General features: G+C 32.4%; 3 protein-coding genes across 7 annotated transcripts in view; 2 read left to right on the forward strand and 1 right to left on the reverse strand.

The window, feature by feature from the left end:
* The window catches only part of LOC126735914 (intermembrane lipid transfer protein VPS13B), an 88436-nt gene extending 82275 nt beyond the window's left edge, over window positions 1-6161 (forward strand). Inside the window, exons 56-59 of the mRNA XM_050440037.1 lie at window positions 4297-4481; window positions 4533-4717; window positions 5174-5360; window positions 5446-6161. Of these exons, the coding sequence (XP_050295994.1) occupies window positions 4297-4481; window positions 4533-4717; window positions 5174-5360; window positions 5446-6080 (1192 nt within the window). The 3' untranslated portion in view covers window positions 6081-6161. The remainder of the gene's footprint in view (window positions 1-4296; window positions 4482-4532; window positions 4718-5173; window positions 5361-5445) is intronic.
* Window positions 6162-6411: 250 nt separating this feature from the next.
* On the forward strand, window positions 6412-9976 carry LOC126736766 (tigger transposable element-derived protein 4-like). The gene is made up of 2 exons (XM_050441297.1): window positions 6412-6474; window positions 8942-9976. The coding sequence occupies exons 1-2, from the start codon at window positions 6412-6414 to the stop codon at window positions 9974-9976; spliced, it is 1098 nt and encodes a 365-aa protein (XP_050297254.1).
* Window positions 9977-12276: 2300 nt separating this feature from the next.
* Window positions 12277-18030, reverse strand: part of LOC126736685 (diuretic hormone receptor-like) — a 221939-nt gene continuing 216185 nt past the window's right edge. For 2 of the 5 annotated variants that reach the window (XM_050441180.1, XM_050441182.1), the window contains exons 11-12: window positions 12779-13287; window positions 12583-12722 (exon numbers count right to left, since the gene is read on the reverse strand). In XM_050441180.1, coding sequence (XP_050297137.1) covers window positions 12804-13287 — 484 coding nt within the window. In that variant the 3' untranslated portion in view covers window positions 12583-12722; window positions 12779-12803. Of the gene's footprint in view, window positions 12736-12778; window positions 13288-18030 lie in introns of all 5 variants that reach the window. The other 3 variants (XM_050441183.1, XM_050441181.1, XM_050441185.1) reach the window with 3 other exon arrangements.

Genomic DNA, 18030 nt, shown 5'->3' on the forward strand with positions numbered 1-18030 from the left:
CTAGCGGGTATTGTTACGATTAATTTTGCTAATTTGATTAATTGAGGGAACACTTCGCACATTTTTTTTCTTGGCAAAAACGTATGACTTCATAAGCATTTATGCCTTTGAATTCTGATAATGAATACAAACAATTAAGCTCATTTTTCAATCTCTCAAAATCAAACTTTTGTCCGTATTTCAATTTTAATCCATTGAATATTTCATCTGGAAATTTATTTCTAAAAGTTTCGAAACAATCAGAATCCAAAAGACGGAAAAAATCTAATAGTCTAATTTCCCTGTAGCGATCATCAATTTCGCTTTTGATGTTGTCAACTATTTCTCTGAAAATTCGCTTGTAATGCGTTTTAACATCATCCATATTTCGTTTTCTTCGACGTTCGCCATAAGCATTCGCACATTTACTATATATTTTTTCGAATTCTATGAAGAAATTCTCCAAAAATGCTTTGAAACTCTCATTTTTTTTTAATACAATAGCCAATATTAGATAGTTTCGACTGTATTATATATATTATACAGTACATCCGTCTAAATAAATGTTTGATTGAAAATTTCCAAAAAATAATTGAATTCAAAATCTTCTAGTGTCAATACTAGCTGCCGAAAGATTCTCCTCATCCCAGTTTGATTGATTTTCAAGCATATCATTAAATAGGTTTTTCAAATTAAAAAGTTCACTGAAAATTACGTTTACAGTTCTGGAGTTATAGACCCATCGAGTCTGTACTACACGTGGTAATTTTTTTAGAACAAAATCTAATTTAATTAATTTCGTTCGCTTGTCGCGTATAAGCGCTATAATAGGTGCTGCCTTCGCATCTCCATATATTTTTCTTATCAAGGCAATGTCCACCTTACGAAGCCCGCATATGGGCCACCTACATGGGGAATAGCAAGTGCGCTTAAAAGCAAGATTGCACTATTTTGGATTCCTGGAAATGGTTGCGTTTGCTTTATAATGCAGATGAAAATGATATTTGATATTTTTGATAAAAGGAAGAAGTGAATATTATATTGTAATTTATTTCTCTAATTTTACAAATATTGCTAGGGTAGGCAATGCCTTTTTGCCTACATTGTTTGCACGCCACTGAATGGGCCTTAAAGTGAGTTTTAGTGTTTTTTAAGAGTAGTTTTTTGAGAAATTTCGGTTTCTCCTCCCTGTATATTTTGAGAAATTTTTGTAATAAGAGATTAATTAGCCCTAAGTATCAACTACCTTATCCTAAAAGTCCCACCTTGTCCACTGGTTCTAAATATGAATTTTAGGGCTTTTTGAAAAGCAGTTTTCTGCAAATTGTATTAGTTTTCAATGAAGTCTAAGATTACTTGTGTAACTTATGTTAGAATTCTATTTTAGAGTAAAGGGAGGTGCTACCATTGCCCTGTACTTCATAGTCAATATTTTTTTATTCAAAATTTTTGCAAAATATAAGATTTATAAATTAAATTTTTTTTGCAAATAAAGTGCAGTACTTAAGATGTGTTGAGGAAAATGCAATATGTTGACTTTTCCAATGTTTAGAAATAGTTTAAATATTTCTAAAAGATTTTAAATATTACATAATATATCATTATTTGACTATTATAAATGAAAATTGCATAATTCCACTTCTTATTTTCTATATCCCCATTTTACCTGTATAATATTGTCTAGACCGTCTAGTAAATTCTGTTTTTTTTTAATACATAGACAAAACATATATTATGTTATAAATTACATATAATACTTAACAACTAACAATATAATACTTTATGTTCCAAAGATACACTTAAGAATAGATAACTATGGCTTATTTTTCACCAATAAAACTCATTGAATATACCAGTAAACTAAATCGTAGAAGAGTATAATAATGTAATAAAAAAAAATTTATATAGACTTTTTTAATTCCTCTATTGAACAAATTAAGCAACCATTTAAAAGGAACTGTTGTTTTATTTTAATATTTTTATTTGCTTAACTGTGTAGCCTTAACTGATAATTTTTTACTTCACTTTTGCTTTTTTAATTCTTTTATTTTAGATTAGATATTGATTATTTTCTCTTTTAATAATTATTTATTTTAATTGTGTTCATAAGTATAGGTATAACGGTTTTTAGATATATTAATAGTTAACACTCTTTTAATGTAATTACCAATGATTTCGTAATTTAAATGAGTATGTATAAACAAAACATAAATTAGTTTACTTTTACTTGATTTTAGTTACTTATGTACTCCGCAAAATGAATTGGCAGGGATTAAAATATAAATTCCTGCTATTACACATACTTCTAGTATCTCATTCTTTTCTAGCATACAAGAAATAGAAAAATGTAAAAGTAAGCATTATGGGTCATTGATAAGGTTAAATATTGGGTTGAAAGAATATTCCTGATATATTCTAAATATCCTTATGATATTTTTGGCACATATTTACATTATATAATATAACATATGTTAACTCGTTAATGGTTAGTAATAAATACATACAAGAAAATGGCTTAAGGGATAAGGAAAGAATGAACAAATTTTATTTTTAGAAGAAAAAATTATCTATAAATTTTGGTTCTTTTCAGTGGGTTGTTTTGGCTCAATTTTCTGAGACTTCCTGTACAATGTGGGAAATATTTGTATTAAAAGACAGTGTAGCTCTAGCTTACATTTCATCGTCACTTTCAAGGAGTACAACTCCGACTCAAAATGAATATGAGTATGCGCTAAATATGAATTCTATAACTTTTAAAAAAACAGTTTTCTGCTATTTGTAGTAGCTTTCAATGGGCTAGTAGCCTAATTTTTTGCAACTCCCTGTATATTTTGAAAAGTTTTAGTTTCCAGAGATTAATTGGTCCTAACCTTGAATTTCTCCATCCTAAAGGTTGAACCCTGTCCATAAGTCCTAAATATGAATTTTTGGGTTTCTTGAAAGGCAGTTCTCTGAAAATTGTAGTTGTTTTGAATGAGTTAGTTTAGCTCAATTTTCTGAGAATCCTTGTACATTTTGAGTAATTATCATTGTAAGAAATTAATTAGCCCTTAGCCTTAACTACCACATGCTAAAAGTTCAAATATGAATATGAATTTTAGTCTTTTTTGTAACTTGTGGTTGCTGGGTTAGTTCGGCCCCAATTTTTGAGACTCTATGTATTTAGGGAAATCTGTGTAATAACAGATTAGTTAGCCCTAAGCTTCAACTACCTCATCAAGTTCAACCCTGTCCATAGACCCTAAATCTGAATTTTAGGGTATTTCACAAAGGAGTTTTCTGAAAATTGTAGTTATTTTCAATGCGTTTTGGTAAATTTTCTGAGATTTTCTGTACATTTTGGGAATTTGTCATACTAAAAGAACCAATAGCCCTAAACCTTCACTAGCACAACCTAAAAGTTTAACTCTATCCATAGGTTTTAAATAGGCATTTTAGGGCTTTTCGAAAAGCACGTTTTTTCAAGATGTGTTAGTGGTTTTCAACGAATTAATTCGGCTCAATTTTTAAGACCTCTGTACCTAAACCTGGACTACCATATCCTAAGAGTACAAACTTTTCTAAGGAGTCTATATTTTACAAATACGACAAAAATTTACTTGAATTGTTGCAGCGACGCGTTACACGATCTACGTATGATTTGCGTATGCCAAAACCTACCTACAGCGAGAGACTTTCAAATGCAAACTAGCTAACTTTTGATAAACGAAAGCTTGGTGGTTATTTAATTTTTATATTCAGAATCATGTATAATTATTTGGGTGTGATCTAAACGAACTATTTGAAATAAATTAATATATTACTTCGCGGTCACACTTCAAAATTTAAAAAAATAGATGTATAAAACAAAAACACGTCAAACGTTTTTGCCTAATAGAGTGTTTGATGTTTGGAATTCGTTACCCGTAGATGTCATAACTGCTCCCTCTGTAAACTGTTTCAAGAATCGTGTGGATACATTGGACATTTTTAGTGTTTAAATTTGGAAGCTGACATTTGGAGATTTATTCAAATATATTGTAATGCCTACTTAGTTTATAGAGCTATACAGAATGTAAATTCTTGGCTGTTATCCAATAAAATAAATAATAATAATAATATTATTATTTTAGAGTTTTTTGAAAAGTAGGTTACCGTAAAGCATGACTATATCAATTTGTACTTACATAGGTCCCAAATATAGATGTTTTAGCACTGATCATGCACTGTTGTCATATTTTGCCAGAAATATCCACACTAAATCAATCCATTAAGCTACCTACAGACCACGTAAAAAGGCGAGAGAAAGTTTTTAAATTGAAATTAACATTTTTCTAGGTTAGGCCACGCCCTAACGATGCACTACCTCTCCGGCGCCATCTTTGGAGCCGGTTGGGTAGTGAGCTCCCTAGAGCTCCTGGGAAGCCCCGGCGGGTTGGCCAGAGCAATGGGAACCGGACTTAGGGATTTCGTTAGTTTACCATATAGAGGTCTCGTGGAGGGACCTATGGCCTTTTTGAGAGGTACATAACCTATTAAAACCTAAAAGGTGGTTTATTTAAAACGTTTCATAGGCATTACCACGGGCTCGGCCTCCCTTATGAGACACGTTACAGCTGGAACGTTACAATCGGTAACGAAATTGGCATCCAGCGTGGCCAGGAATTTGGATAGACTGACGCTGGACGAGGAACATCAGAAAAGGACGGAAGAACAGCGGAGGCAGAGACCTCAAGGGGTCGCCCAGGGATTTATGCAGGTAAAACCGATATTGCCTGTAAAATTTAATAAACATCTTGTAAAATACTCCGAAATATCAATCAATCAATCATATGTTCTATTGTCAAAAAATTACAAAATTTTGTAGACAAAGCTAATAAAAAAAAACATATAAAAACAAAACAAAACACACAAAATAAAAATAGAAATAAATATACAAGCAAAATAAATACATGCAAAACTATACAAAAACAATGTACCTGGTCAATATACATGTATATAAATATCTGTTAACATTTAGGGAATGTTTTCGTTATGCTTCATACATATTTGCTAAAAATTTGCCATTCCTCTACTCAGAATCACGTGTTTACCATGACAAGGAATCTCTCTATTCTAATTACTAGTTTATTCAGGAAGACTCTTGCTTATCTTTTAACTTTCGCAACTGCAACTAAGTAAAACCTGTTTGTATAAGATTTGATTATTCTTTCAGGGGATGACTAGCTTTGGAATTAGCCTCCTGGGGGCTGTAGGGGGCATAGCCCACCATCCCTTACAATCCATGATTAATTCAGGGGCTTCACCAAGATCCATAGCGGCCGGAGTCGGTTTGGGTTTGGTGGGTGTGATTACGAAACCGCTTAGCGGAGCTGCGGAGCTTGTGGCTATGACCGGTCAAGGTTAGTGTATTTTTAACGTAATTACCCAATCTATGGTTATATTTTTTTCTAAATACCCATCATTAAATCCCACTTCTTCTTTTAGGTTTGCTTCAAGGTGCCGGTTGGAATCCCCTTCCTGATCCCCGTGCCCGTCCTCAAATCCTGAAAATCCAATTGTCCAACAATTCCACCCTGAAATATCCCTGGAAACTCGTCGACGTAATCACCACGCCGATTCTGTTGGTCATTGAAGCAACCAGCATCACGCAAACGTCGATTTTCGCTGCCGTCGCCCTAATTTTAACGGTCGACAGCGTGTTCGTTATAAATCTGGAAGACGACGAAGTATCCAGGGTGTTTCCTTTAGAAGAAATCACGGTGGTGCCGAACAGTGATCCGACCATATTGGTTCTGAAACAAAAACCTCCGAGAGTGGCGCAGAAAGACTTGGAAAAGATAGAGGACGAGTTGGCGGTGAATATGGATCCGGACATGCGGGCCAGGGTGGCGGATTACGTCAGGAGTACCGTCGGACTGTTAAATCCACCTGAAGATGTTTCCGTGCATTCCGGGATCAGTATCAGTCCATTATCCAGTCCGGAATTAACGGAGGAGCAGAATGAAACCGAGGGGAGCGTTATAAATTTTTACGTTAGCGCACAGCAGTCGCGTTATTTTATTTGTTTACTTAATTTGGCAACGCAGCAGCGGAGCGGCAATCATTTTCCCGTTTTGTAGTAGGGGCGCTTTACCAGGGAGTATTTGCTAGTGATATGTATTTTTGATACTTTTGTTAAAATATATGATAAGTTGTTTTTACCAGTTTGAGGACTTCTTGTAGTAGCAGTTGGCTTTAAGTTTTACCTACCACATCCTAAGAATGCAATTCTTGTCTTTAGACATTAAATATAAATTTTACGACAGCATTACGAATCCCAAACTAAAATTTAAATTAAAAGTATTATTTTATGGATATATTGGTTAATTGTTACAGAAAACTATTTGTTTCTGGCCAACGTTTCGAATTATATTTAATTCATCTTTAGGGCTCTACAATAGATGTAAAGAAATGGGGAAAGATACTGTACAGCGACCCTACTACAGATCCGTTAACCATCACCAGAGCCACAAAGTAAGCGTACTTTAGGATTCTGTATATTAAAAGTTTAACGGATACTCTCAACTGCGAAAAAATTAAAATCATTTGCAGTAATATCAATACTATAGGATGCAGATTATTTAGCAAAAATAAAAGTAAAATTTCTTTGTATTTGCAGTCAGCTGTTATATACAAAATTTCTTGCAATAACTATGGCAAGAATTATGTAAGAGAAACTGGTAGATATCTCGAAGAACGTATTAAGGAACCCAAAAGAGATGTCCTAAAGAAAAAAGGTTATTCACCCTACAGAACTAGATGAACATATTAGGAAATTGGATCATTCTTTCGATTTTCATAACATACATATTCCGAACCAAACAAAAATTATTAATTAAACGCAACATATGTAAAATGTTACATATTAAAAAGCGTTATACTGTTAACTTTAGACAGATGAGACAGTGAAGCCTAAATTATATTTATTACCATATCCATACATGTAGTTTTTACAGCTAGTACTAAATTTAATAAATAGTCTACCAGTTTGTTCCACTTTATATATTTTATTATATTTCATTATATTTTAATTGTAATATCTCTTCATTGTAACATCTACGTTTTTAAATTGTTATTTAAGTGTTTTTGAAAACATGCATACCGTCATTTTATGAGAAAAAAATGTAAAACACCATTTCTTTCTAACTATTGTAGTCCTGAAGATGAATTTAATATAATTGTTTTCTTGAACAATTGACCAATAGACCCACAAAATATCACTTTTAATTCACGATATCTGGTCACAAATTCGCAAGGATTGAATTTGAATTCGAATTTTTATTCTTGTGAATTTGTAACCAAAACTTGTGTAACAATTTTCTCGATTTTAGATTTTTATTTAATGTAATATTAAGGGTATATCCAATGGAGATCAAACAAAATGAGACACGTTGAAATCTCCCAATTCTTCCAGTTTTACACACGAAAGAAAGAGAGAGAGATAGTCTTGGCATTAGAACGAAAGGACCAATTACAAATAATTAAATATTCATTTCAATCATTGTACGAGCAAAGTTCCATTTTTTTAAGGAAATGAAATCGGTATTTACATGATACATAAGAAGCTTTAAAGACTTGTTTTGATGAGTGCGCATGCTTCATTTTGTCATTCTGTAATTGATTTCGGCACTTAAGTAGTAATAATGAATGGCAGAAACTATTTAATAAATGAAAGTAAAAGTAGGTAGGTGTAGCACTCAAGTGAATATTAATGAAATAGAGCGTAGCAGAGGCCACTAGAAGGTATGGTCCATGTAGAGATCGCATCTTATTTTATCTTTATTCAGTGTGTTAATTAGAGTAGATATAAATATATTTTAAGTGTAACGCCTGTTTACATTACGTCATTGAATTCCGCACCTACAAATTGCAATGAGATTAGACAAAAAAGTGAGGTTTTAGAGTTTAACACAAGCAAGAGAGAAAGATGATAGGGTAATAAAAATTCATAATTATATCAAAGGTTATTTTATCGGCACATAAGTAAATCAGGCCTCTAACTTTTAATTCCTCTTTAGCAGTTCATGGATTGCGGTCGTGGATGGAAGCATCTGAGAAATAGTCAACAAAAACTGATTCTCTCTTTGAAATGTTAGCGACATATTCATCTGATATTTATGTCTCTGTATCCAGAAGCAGTTGCAAGAACATATGTTATAAACATATTCTTTGATGAGGAGTTCCGAGGCTTTGTGCAAAATCTGAATAAGCAATTGACGGTATTTTCGCGGATAATTTTGGAAAAATCGGTCATTGAAACGAGAGTTGAAGAAGAGCATTTGTGGCAAAGCAATATGCACAACCCTTATGTTCTTTTTAACACCATTCTGTACCGCAATATGAAATACAGTGTACTCCGTCTATAACGTACATGGTATGTAACGTATTTCCGGTTATTACGTACTTATAATTCGGAACCCGCCCAGATAGTCTTTTCATTTTACTGGATATAACGTACCAACTAAAATTTTAACACCGGCTATAACGTTCAATATTTTTGCCCGATTGACAGTAATTTTTCGATTGCAACGTACAAAGGTACGTTATAAGCAGAGTAATTTTCCACCTCTGTCGGGGATTCCCATTAATCTGAGAAGTTTCTCTGTCGTCGCGCGTTGGCACCGAGGCCGCCGGGGATTTCCAGTTCTCGACTCTGAGAATTTTTATAGAACATGCAAAATGAGATGACCGGTAGTTTTAGATTGGACATTGCGTGTTATGGTGCGAGTGCGACTTTTAGTAGTTTTTTTGGTAAAATGACGGATAAGCGCAGAGCTATAAATTTGAAAGAAAAAATAGACATCATTAAAAGTATTGAAAGTGGCATAACAAATCGGAAATTGCGAGAAGGAAAAATATGGCAAAAACAACAGTTTCTACAATTTGGAGCAATCGTGAAAAAATCAAGCAAGCAAGTGAAAATAAATCGCAAAGAATTAAGAAAATTAGGAATCCCGTACGCCTAGATGTGGATCAAGCTCTTATTCGATGGTTTGAGGTGAGAAGAACCGAAAATATTCCTATAAGTGGACCACTTTTAAAAGCAAAAGCGGAAGATTTATCTAAGAGATTACACGGTGGAGATTTTAAGTGCTCTACGGGTTGGCGTTTTAAAGTTCGTCGCAACATCAATGTCGGCAAAGTGTCCGGTGAAGCAGGAGATGTTAGCAGGGAAGCTGTGGTGAACTGGTTAACCGAGAAATGGCCAAGTATTGCACAAAATTACAGCTGTGAAGATATTTTTAATGGGGATGAGACCGGACTATTTTACAAGATGACTCCAGACCGTACACTGAAATTTAGAGTAGAAAAGTGTGTGGGAGGCAAACAATCAAAGCTAAGATACACCGTTTGGGTTTGTGCAAATATGACAGGTAGTGAAAAATGTAAACTTCTTGTCATTGGTAAATACGAGCGACCGAGGTGCATGAAAAATATTAAAAACCTGCCTGTTATTTATAAATCGAATAGACGCGCATGGATGACTTCAGACATTTTTATTAATTATTTGAAAGAGTGGGATGAAAAACTAAGACGTCAAAAAAGAAAAATATTGCTTCTAGTGGACAATTGTGCAGCTCATCCAAAGAATGTAGATCTGACAAATATCAGATTAGAATTTTTGCCTCCCAATTGCACTTCTGTCATACAACCAATGGATCAAGGCATAATAAAATGCCTGAAAACCTATTACTGTAGATATTTTATGTATCGCCTAATTCAAGCATTGGATAGTGAGGAAACGTTCAATCTAACAATTCTAGACTCGATAAAAATAATTGCGAAATCTTGGAATGAGGTTTCGCAAAAAACGATTCAAAACTGCTTTCGACATGCTGGTCTAGTGAAATCGATCGAGGAGTTTGATTCAGATGATGACTTGCCTCTGAATCAGTGGTACGAAAAATATAAAAGTGTTGATGATGATGATGAGTGGGATATTCCGCTAAGTTATTGGTTGCAAAATCACTGCTAAGACGTAACTACTGTAGAAAAATAGCTTCCTGAACTAGATAATTTTACGACCATCGACGATAATCTGGTAGCAATGGAGACCTTAACGGATTGCGACATTATTGCCGAAGTTATAGAATCAAACTGTTCATCGAATGATTTAAGTTCCGATAACGAAAGCGGCGATGATGATGGACCAGTGAACGAACCCATTCCAAGTTATTGTGAAGCACTTTGTGCAATTAAAACTGTTACGAATTTCTTACAATATACTGATTACGGATCTGATGATACAATTTTACAAGCCTTGTTAAAAGTTGAGAAGCACTTCGAGAATTTCAAATTGTGTAAAAAAAATCAGCAAACTAAAATAACACGTTATTTTTTTGAAGAATCGTAACTAATAGTACAGATTTATTTTGATTACATATGTATATGTATCCTATTTCAATGTTATATGTTACATATTAAGATTATATCTTTTTTTGTATTTAATACTTAGAATGTATTTTTTGTTAATTTAGTCCTTTAATTAAAACAAATAAATCTTTACATATTTATTTTTATGGGTTTCTTTCATAGCGTACCTCCGGTTATAAAGTACTAATTTTATTTACCCTAGAGGGTACGTTATAACCGGAGTTCACTGTACTTCCGAATGGTAAACAAGTCGGATAATGATGGCAAAAGGTTCAGCGTGAAAAAAGCGATTTTTTTGGGGCTGTTGACTAGTATGTTAACAATCTAGCGATTTTGGCATTCTGCAATTTGATTCGGCACTTTAGAAATGTTATTAAAATATTCATTAGGAAAAGCCATTTGAAGAGTTAAAAATGTAAACATACGAAAGTAGTTATGGCATTCCGTTATTAAATTCGGCACTATGGAAGGCATTGAAACCAGACAAATAACTTGCCAATAAGAAAAAGGGAGAAAAAAAGATAAAAAGGTGCTTTACTAATAATTAAATATTTTCTTCAATTATATTAAGTCGATATTTTATTGATACATAAGAAGCTTTAAAGCCTTGATTTCATAGGTGCGTATGCTCCGCTTTGGCATTCTGCCATTGGATTCGGCACTCAAGAAATTCTAATGAAATATTCAGTTGGAGAAGCCATTTGACGGCAAAGGAAAGATATGAAATCTGATCTGAAGTTTCTTTACCAAAAACGTCCGTACAAGTTTTCTTATAAATATAGCCGTTTTGGAGTTGATTGACTACCTTGTCAATGGATTAAAAGAATCTCGATGCCTGTGAAAGGCTTTACAAAAATCTAAATAATTTAAAAACTCGTTTAAGGATTTTATTGATTATTTAGTTTCATATAAAAGCTGACTAATTTCTTTAACAGAAAGATCCTTACAAGTTTCCCTGTACATACGGCCAGTTTGGAGTTATCGAGCAGTCTGTAAACCGATTAATGCAGATCTTGATGCTGTTAAAGGCTTTATAAAAGTCTAAACATTTTGAAAACTCGTGTATCGATTTTATTAGTTTTAGTTTCATATGAATGTCAATGAGTTTCTTTATCAAAAAAGTTATTACAAGTTTCCTGATATATACAGCCGTTTTGGAGTTACCAACTAGTTTGTCAACGGACTTCAAGAATATTGCTAGTGTTAAAGGCTTTAGAAAAATCTAAATATCTTGAAAACTCGTGTAACGATTTTATTGATATTAGTTTCATATTATAGCTGACGAGTTTCTAGACTCAAACAGTCCATACAAGTTTCCTTGTAAATATAGCCGGAGTTATTGACTGATTTGTTAGTGGTTTTTAAAGAATTTTAAAGAATGTCAAAGGCTTTAGAAAAATCTAAATATCTTGAAAACTCGTGTAACGATTTTATTGATTTTAGTTTCATATGAAAGCTGATGAGTTTCTGTGCCAAAAATACAAGTTTCCTTGTAAATACAGACCTTTAGGAGTTATTGAACAGTTTGTCAACGGATTGAAACCATCTTGATCTTGATGCTCTTAAAGCTTTACAAAAATCTATATTTTTGAATACTCGTGCAACGATTTTATCGATTTTATTTTCATATAAACGCTAATAAGATTTTTAGGAAAAAAATATCCAACAATAATTTGGTTACTTTCCATAAGATGAATGATTGATAAGATGAAAAAGGGAAGAATGAATAAAATATTTTATGAATAATGTTTGTTTTCTTTTTGAATTTCTCATGAAACATTGGACATTTTAATCATATTCTCCATGCCTTTTCAGGTACCGTTTAAGTGTACCTGACACATTTTTTTTCTTAAATTGCGACAAACATGTTTATGTAGCGAAAACTTGTATAAAAAAAACACATTTTAAAACATTTAATATTAATATAATTGGAAAAAGTCTTTAAATAGTTATATACTCTTTTACATAACAAAACTTTGAACTCATTATAATTTATACAAATCATATAGGTATTTACAATAAAAAAAATACATGTATATATAAAATTATTTGGTTGGGAAAAGACGACACATATTTTAATATAAAATACGACGACAGTACAACGGCAGGAGAATAATATTGCCACATTTCGAAAAAATCATTTAGCTCACCGAGAAGTACATAGAGACATTTATGAAACATTAATAACACATAATAAATTTTAAATGATCAGCTGTTGCTGGGGCTTAGGGTGATAATAGGGGCTGCGATTGAACCCCTGACTGCTCCCGTTCATAAAACTGGTCGTGGTAATGTCTGACCTGCACGATTCCCTCTTGTAGTAAATGTTCATCGGTTGCCCGTTAATCCTGCAAACAGAGTCTTGATTTACGTCGTTTTATACTTTAGTCGCGAAACCCATTACCATGCAGCATAATCTACCAAAAGACTTAAGCGTCTACGAATCTACCAGAATCATCCCTGTTCCTCCCCCCGGTTCTCATTGGCATCACATTAACCGTTCCGTTTTCTTTATACGACACCATCACAGCGATCTCAAACAGTTTCATCTCAGTTTCCGGTGATGACGATTCTTCGATTTGTTCCAGCAGTGGCTGATTCGCCTGTGATTCCTTCCTCAACGGTACTGTTTCCACATCGGGTGACAACGAATCTTCGTTTTGTTCCAGCAACGGTTGATTCACTAGCGACTCTTTTCTCTGACTCACCAGCAGTAGTGACTCTTTGGGGATCACGTTCGTCTCGCTGTAGTACTTTTTAGAGTTGTGGGTCATTGGTGGGAGAGGATGATGATGATTGGGTGAGGTTGGGGTACTGTACCTGCGCTCCGGTACGGTGAGTTGCGTACGCTGATTGTTCGCCTGGGGGTAATCGGCGAGATCTTCGGGGGCGACCAGGGTCCATTCGGTGATTCTGCGCGATTGTGGTACATCGAACATGCAACAACATGCACAAATTAGAATATACTTGTTTTGGTGGGTGGTAAGGGGGATTTACTGGGGTTTGTTATGTACTAAGTGAGTCAACAAGTATGAACAGCAATTATCCATAATATGCTTCTCCACGTTTACCCAAAAATAAATATGTACATATTATGCGGTATAATAAATTGAAAAAATATACCCTTATCCGTGAGCCAGTTGAAGGTTATAAAACACAGCGTGTTCTAGTTGACTCACCCTGCACACCTATATGAGGTGTCCCAAATGTTTTGAGCTTTTTTATTTATTTCAAGTATCGTACAATTGTTACAGAATAAGATGCTTATCCTTAAGAATGTTAATCCTTAGGTAATTTTAAGAAGAGAAGGTCACATAACTTTTGAGCTACAAAGGTGTTAAAATCTTAAAAAAAAACGTTTCTTCATCATAACTTTAATAACTTTCTAGAGATGTTTATGACATTTCGCACACACCTACTGAGTATCAAGGTTTGATATTCTTTTTAAAGTTTAAACAGTGGTGCAGAAATGCGGACTAAATATTTTTGAAACATATTATATTATATTACGCCACTGCGTTTCTGTCAAATAAAATAGTTATTTATGTAACAAGTGTGTAAAATGAGCCTTTTTTGATTAATGGGAAAGTCCCATGGGAAAGCCGTAGGCGAATGCGACAATTCTCATGAATGAAAGAAAAAAATACTTTTTCCACTACCGTGCGTAAAGTGCTCACTTTACACACTTCCCGGGGTGTGTAAAGTTTTTTACGCACTAGTGCGTAAAAAGTAATTTGACGTTTATTTGAGTGCGTAAAAAGTAATTTGACGTTTAATTTATAATTTGTCAACAAATGTTTTGACTTTTTTTTTACCGTAAAGTCAATTAAGTGCGTAAAGTAATTTGATATTTTTGACTTTTTTTAATGTTTTCTTCGGAAGTAGAAAAAATTTTGTATGTTACACGTGTGTATAATCCCCTTTTTTATCCAATTAAAAAGTTTCCCATTTATCAAAAAAGGGTCATTTTACACACTTGTTACATAAATAACTATTATGAATGGACTTTTTTTCGCGGAAAAAAATAAAAAGAAAATTTTCTACTACCGTGTGTAAAGTGCTCACTTTACACAATTCCTGGGGTGTGTAAAGTTTCAGTTTTTACGCACTAGTGCCTAAAAGAGTCTATATGTTTAATATGTTTTCTTCGGTAGTAGAAATTTTTTTTATGTGTCTCGCCTGTAAAATCCCCTTTTTTATTCATGGGAATTGTCATGCCATTGTTTTATTCATGACAAGTTTCCCATTCATCAAAAAATTATCATTTTACACACTTGTTACATAAATAACTATTTTACTGCCGTGCGTAAAATACTCAATTAACACACTTCCCAGGGTTCATAAAGTTTCACTATTATAGGATATACATGTATTTAAAAAGATTACCAAAGTAATTTGGTATTTTTGTTTCTTTTTTAATATTTTTTCTTCGGTAGTAGAATAGTTATTTATGTAACAACTGTGTAAAATGATACATTTTTTATGAATGGAAAACTTGACAATTCTCGTGAATAAAAAAGGGGATTTTACACATGTAACGTACAAAATTCTTACTGCCGAAGAAAAGATAAAAAAAATCAAAAATACCAAATTACTTTTCGCACTAACGCGTCAAAAAATTGTTGACAAGTTATAAATTAAATGTCAAATTACTTTTTAGGTACTAGTGCGTCAAAAATGAAACTTTATAAATCCTGGAAAGTGTGCAAGGTGAGTACTTTACGCAGGATAGTAGAAAAAAATGTTTGTTAGTTATTTATGTAACAAGTAAACACTTAGTGTTTACTTGTAAACACACAGTGTTTACTTGTTACATAAATAATTATTTTATGCATGATCAATTTATTTATTTAAAAAAATTAAATCTATTTTTTTTAAATAAATATAATTATGTACAGACAATATTTTACCATTAAATTAAAAGAACAATATGTGAACAAAAATAAAAATTGTTTAGATTAGTTGTTGAAAAGTGGCCACCACTTGCTATTGTGCATGCTTCAGGTCTTCTCCTTATTGACTTTCGTACCCTTTGAAAAATGCCTGCAGTATTTCTGATAGTGTCACAACAAGCTGTTATGCGGTTTCTTAACTCCTTCTTAACTCCTCTTTGGTATGTACCGAGTGCTGTAAACCAGCGTCTTAAGATGTCCCACAGGAAAAAAAAGGAGATTGCTTAGATCTAGGGATCTAGGTGGTCACTATTTTGATCCTCGACGCCCTATCCAATGATTATTATAATGTTCATTTAAAAACTCATGCATAAACCACATACGATATTTCTACGATCTAGCCCAATTCCTGATAAGAGCATATTTACTCATTTTAATAGTAATACATTATTTAATTGATCACTTGCTTATTTTAAAATATTATTTTTAAGTTGCAGCACTACAAGCAGGAATTGGAAGCACAAAGAAAATTGAAGAGTGTATTTTACAATGGTTGCAAAGAATATATGTTTTTTTAAATTTTCATAAATGTTCATTGTTTGTTATGTTTTTTAGACATAATCATGTTTTGTTTTATATTCTTTTCTTTTTATAATCAATATATTTTAAGTTTTTATAAATGAGTTATATTTTCTCCCAAATACATTTTACCACACAAGAAAAGAAGTTTTTTAAATATCCTAGATATTTCATATTAAATATACATAAATTTTAATTAATCTTTTAAATGCATTAAAATTTTTACATTATAAGATATTTTTTGGCAATCGATTAAACTCTAATAAACCTTTATTCAGAATACTGTTCGACAACTGTCAAGTGTTGCATCGATTGACTAGGATAAAATCATGGAATCATTTCAGGATTGGGCGCATTGCTCTGTTTTGTACTATCTGAAAATCAGCTATTTCATAATTGGATATAATTTCGTATAAGTTGGTAAATTTATGCCTATTCGAGATATAAAACCAATTAATATATCATAATTATATTAATATTAAAATTTTCTATATTCACTAAACTTAATATTTTTGTTTGCCATACACACAAAATTTCGATTTTGCGACATTAATACTAAGACTATTTCTACACAGCTATAAAAACACTCGACTCTAGTCATTATTTATATCTTGTTGCATTTGTTCGATATTACTACCGACGGCTCATATTATTGTATCGTTATAAAATGTAATTTTACTATTTTTTACAACTTTGACTATATGATTTAAATACAGAAGAAGCAACGATGGCCCTGAAACAGTTCCCTATGGTACCCCATATTTCTCCAAGATAAATTCAGACACAGCTGACTCATACTCTTCGTGTCCTTTTATTATGTCCAATAAATAGGATATATATATGTATTTCAACTATGATCAAATGTATAGACTTTGGTAATACTTCTTTTGGGGCAGGTACTGTGTACGTACATTATGGTGTACGGTCAAAATACGTCTTCAGTATATATTGTTTTTAATTTCGCCATTTACCTTTCTTTTTACAAAAGGTATGGGGCTTATAAACTTTGTTAATTTTATTAGTCTTCATGAGTGTGATAAAATAATCTCAGCCCAACACAAATTGTATTGATTGAAATATTTATATTTTATAATTGTATTTATAAAGTCTTAAAAGTTAGTAATAAAACAATAATATTATATTAATAAAATAATTTTTAAATGTTTTATTATGGACTGGAATCGATTTTATAATCTTATATAAAACTATTAAACGAGTCTAATGAAATGAAAATATTTTATTAGCATAGGTCCCTTTTGAGCTTATATATATAAATACTTATAAGACCAAGTTTAATGACATTTTGATAATGTTGTATAGCGTGCTATGATAATTTCAAGCATATCTGTGCTGCTTGGGCTGTAGATACTCATAAAATGGCCATATTTCTCGTTTTTGGTAAATATCTTCAAAACGGCCTAGATTTTTAACATACTTGTAATAAAGTAATAAATTTATATTTAAATTCCGTAGGTATACAGAGTGACGCAATTGAAAATCTTAACAAAAACCGATTTGAAAGCTGTCACCAAGTTTGGGATACCCTGTATGAAATTTTTAACAACTATTTAAAATTAAAGTACCGCTAGCCTTCTAGAATTAGAGTCGTTACACTGTTATGTTAAAATAATATACATATACATATGTTTATATTTTTACCTATGCATGTTAATGAAGTAATTAAATTTAATTTTTTTTACGAATAAGCTGACCATGTCAGACAAAAAAAGTAAAGAGATTAAATTGGCCCTAAAATGAATGGGTAACTTTAAAAAAATCTCCTATATCAAAAAAAGGCTGGAGTGTATTAAATTTCATTAAAATAAGTTGGAGGTTACTAAAATTATGATAAAGAAACGATATTTGCTTAAGATTTTAACACTGTAGCTTATTTGAAATTTTCTTCTTAAAATTATCTAAGGATTAACACCCTTATTGATTAGCATCTTATTCTGTAGTACCCTATATATATCGTCGCTTCTTCTGAGCAGCATTAAAATCTGAAAAAATTTTCTGAGGAAAAGGGACAAGGAAGCACAGTAAGTTAGAAGAATGAAACATAAACGCTAATCCCGCGCTTAAACCTACTATTTCATCCCATTTTTCTCTCTTTTTATCATAATCCATTATAACGATATTATGAACTGAAAAATATGATAATTGGTGGCACGAAAAAAGAAGCTGA

The sequence above is a fragment of the Anthonomus grandis genome, chromosome 5 (genome assembly GCF_022605725.1).
Source record: "Anthonomus grandis grandis chromosome 5, icAntGran1.3, whole genome shotgun sequence".
NCBI lineage: Eukaryota > Metazoa > Arthropoda > Insecta > Coleoptera > Curculionidae > Anthonomus > Anthonomus grandis.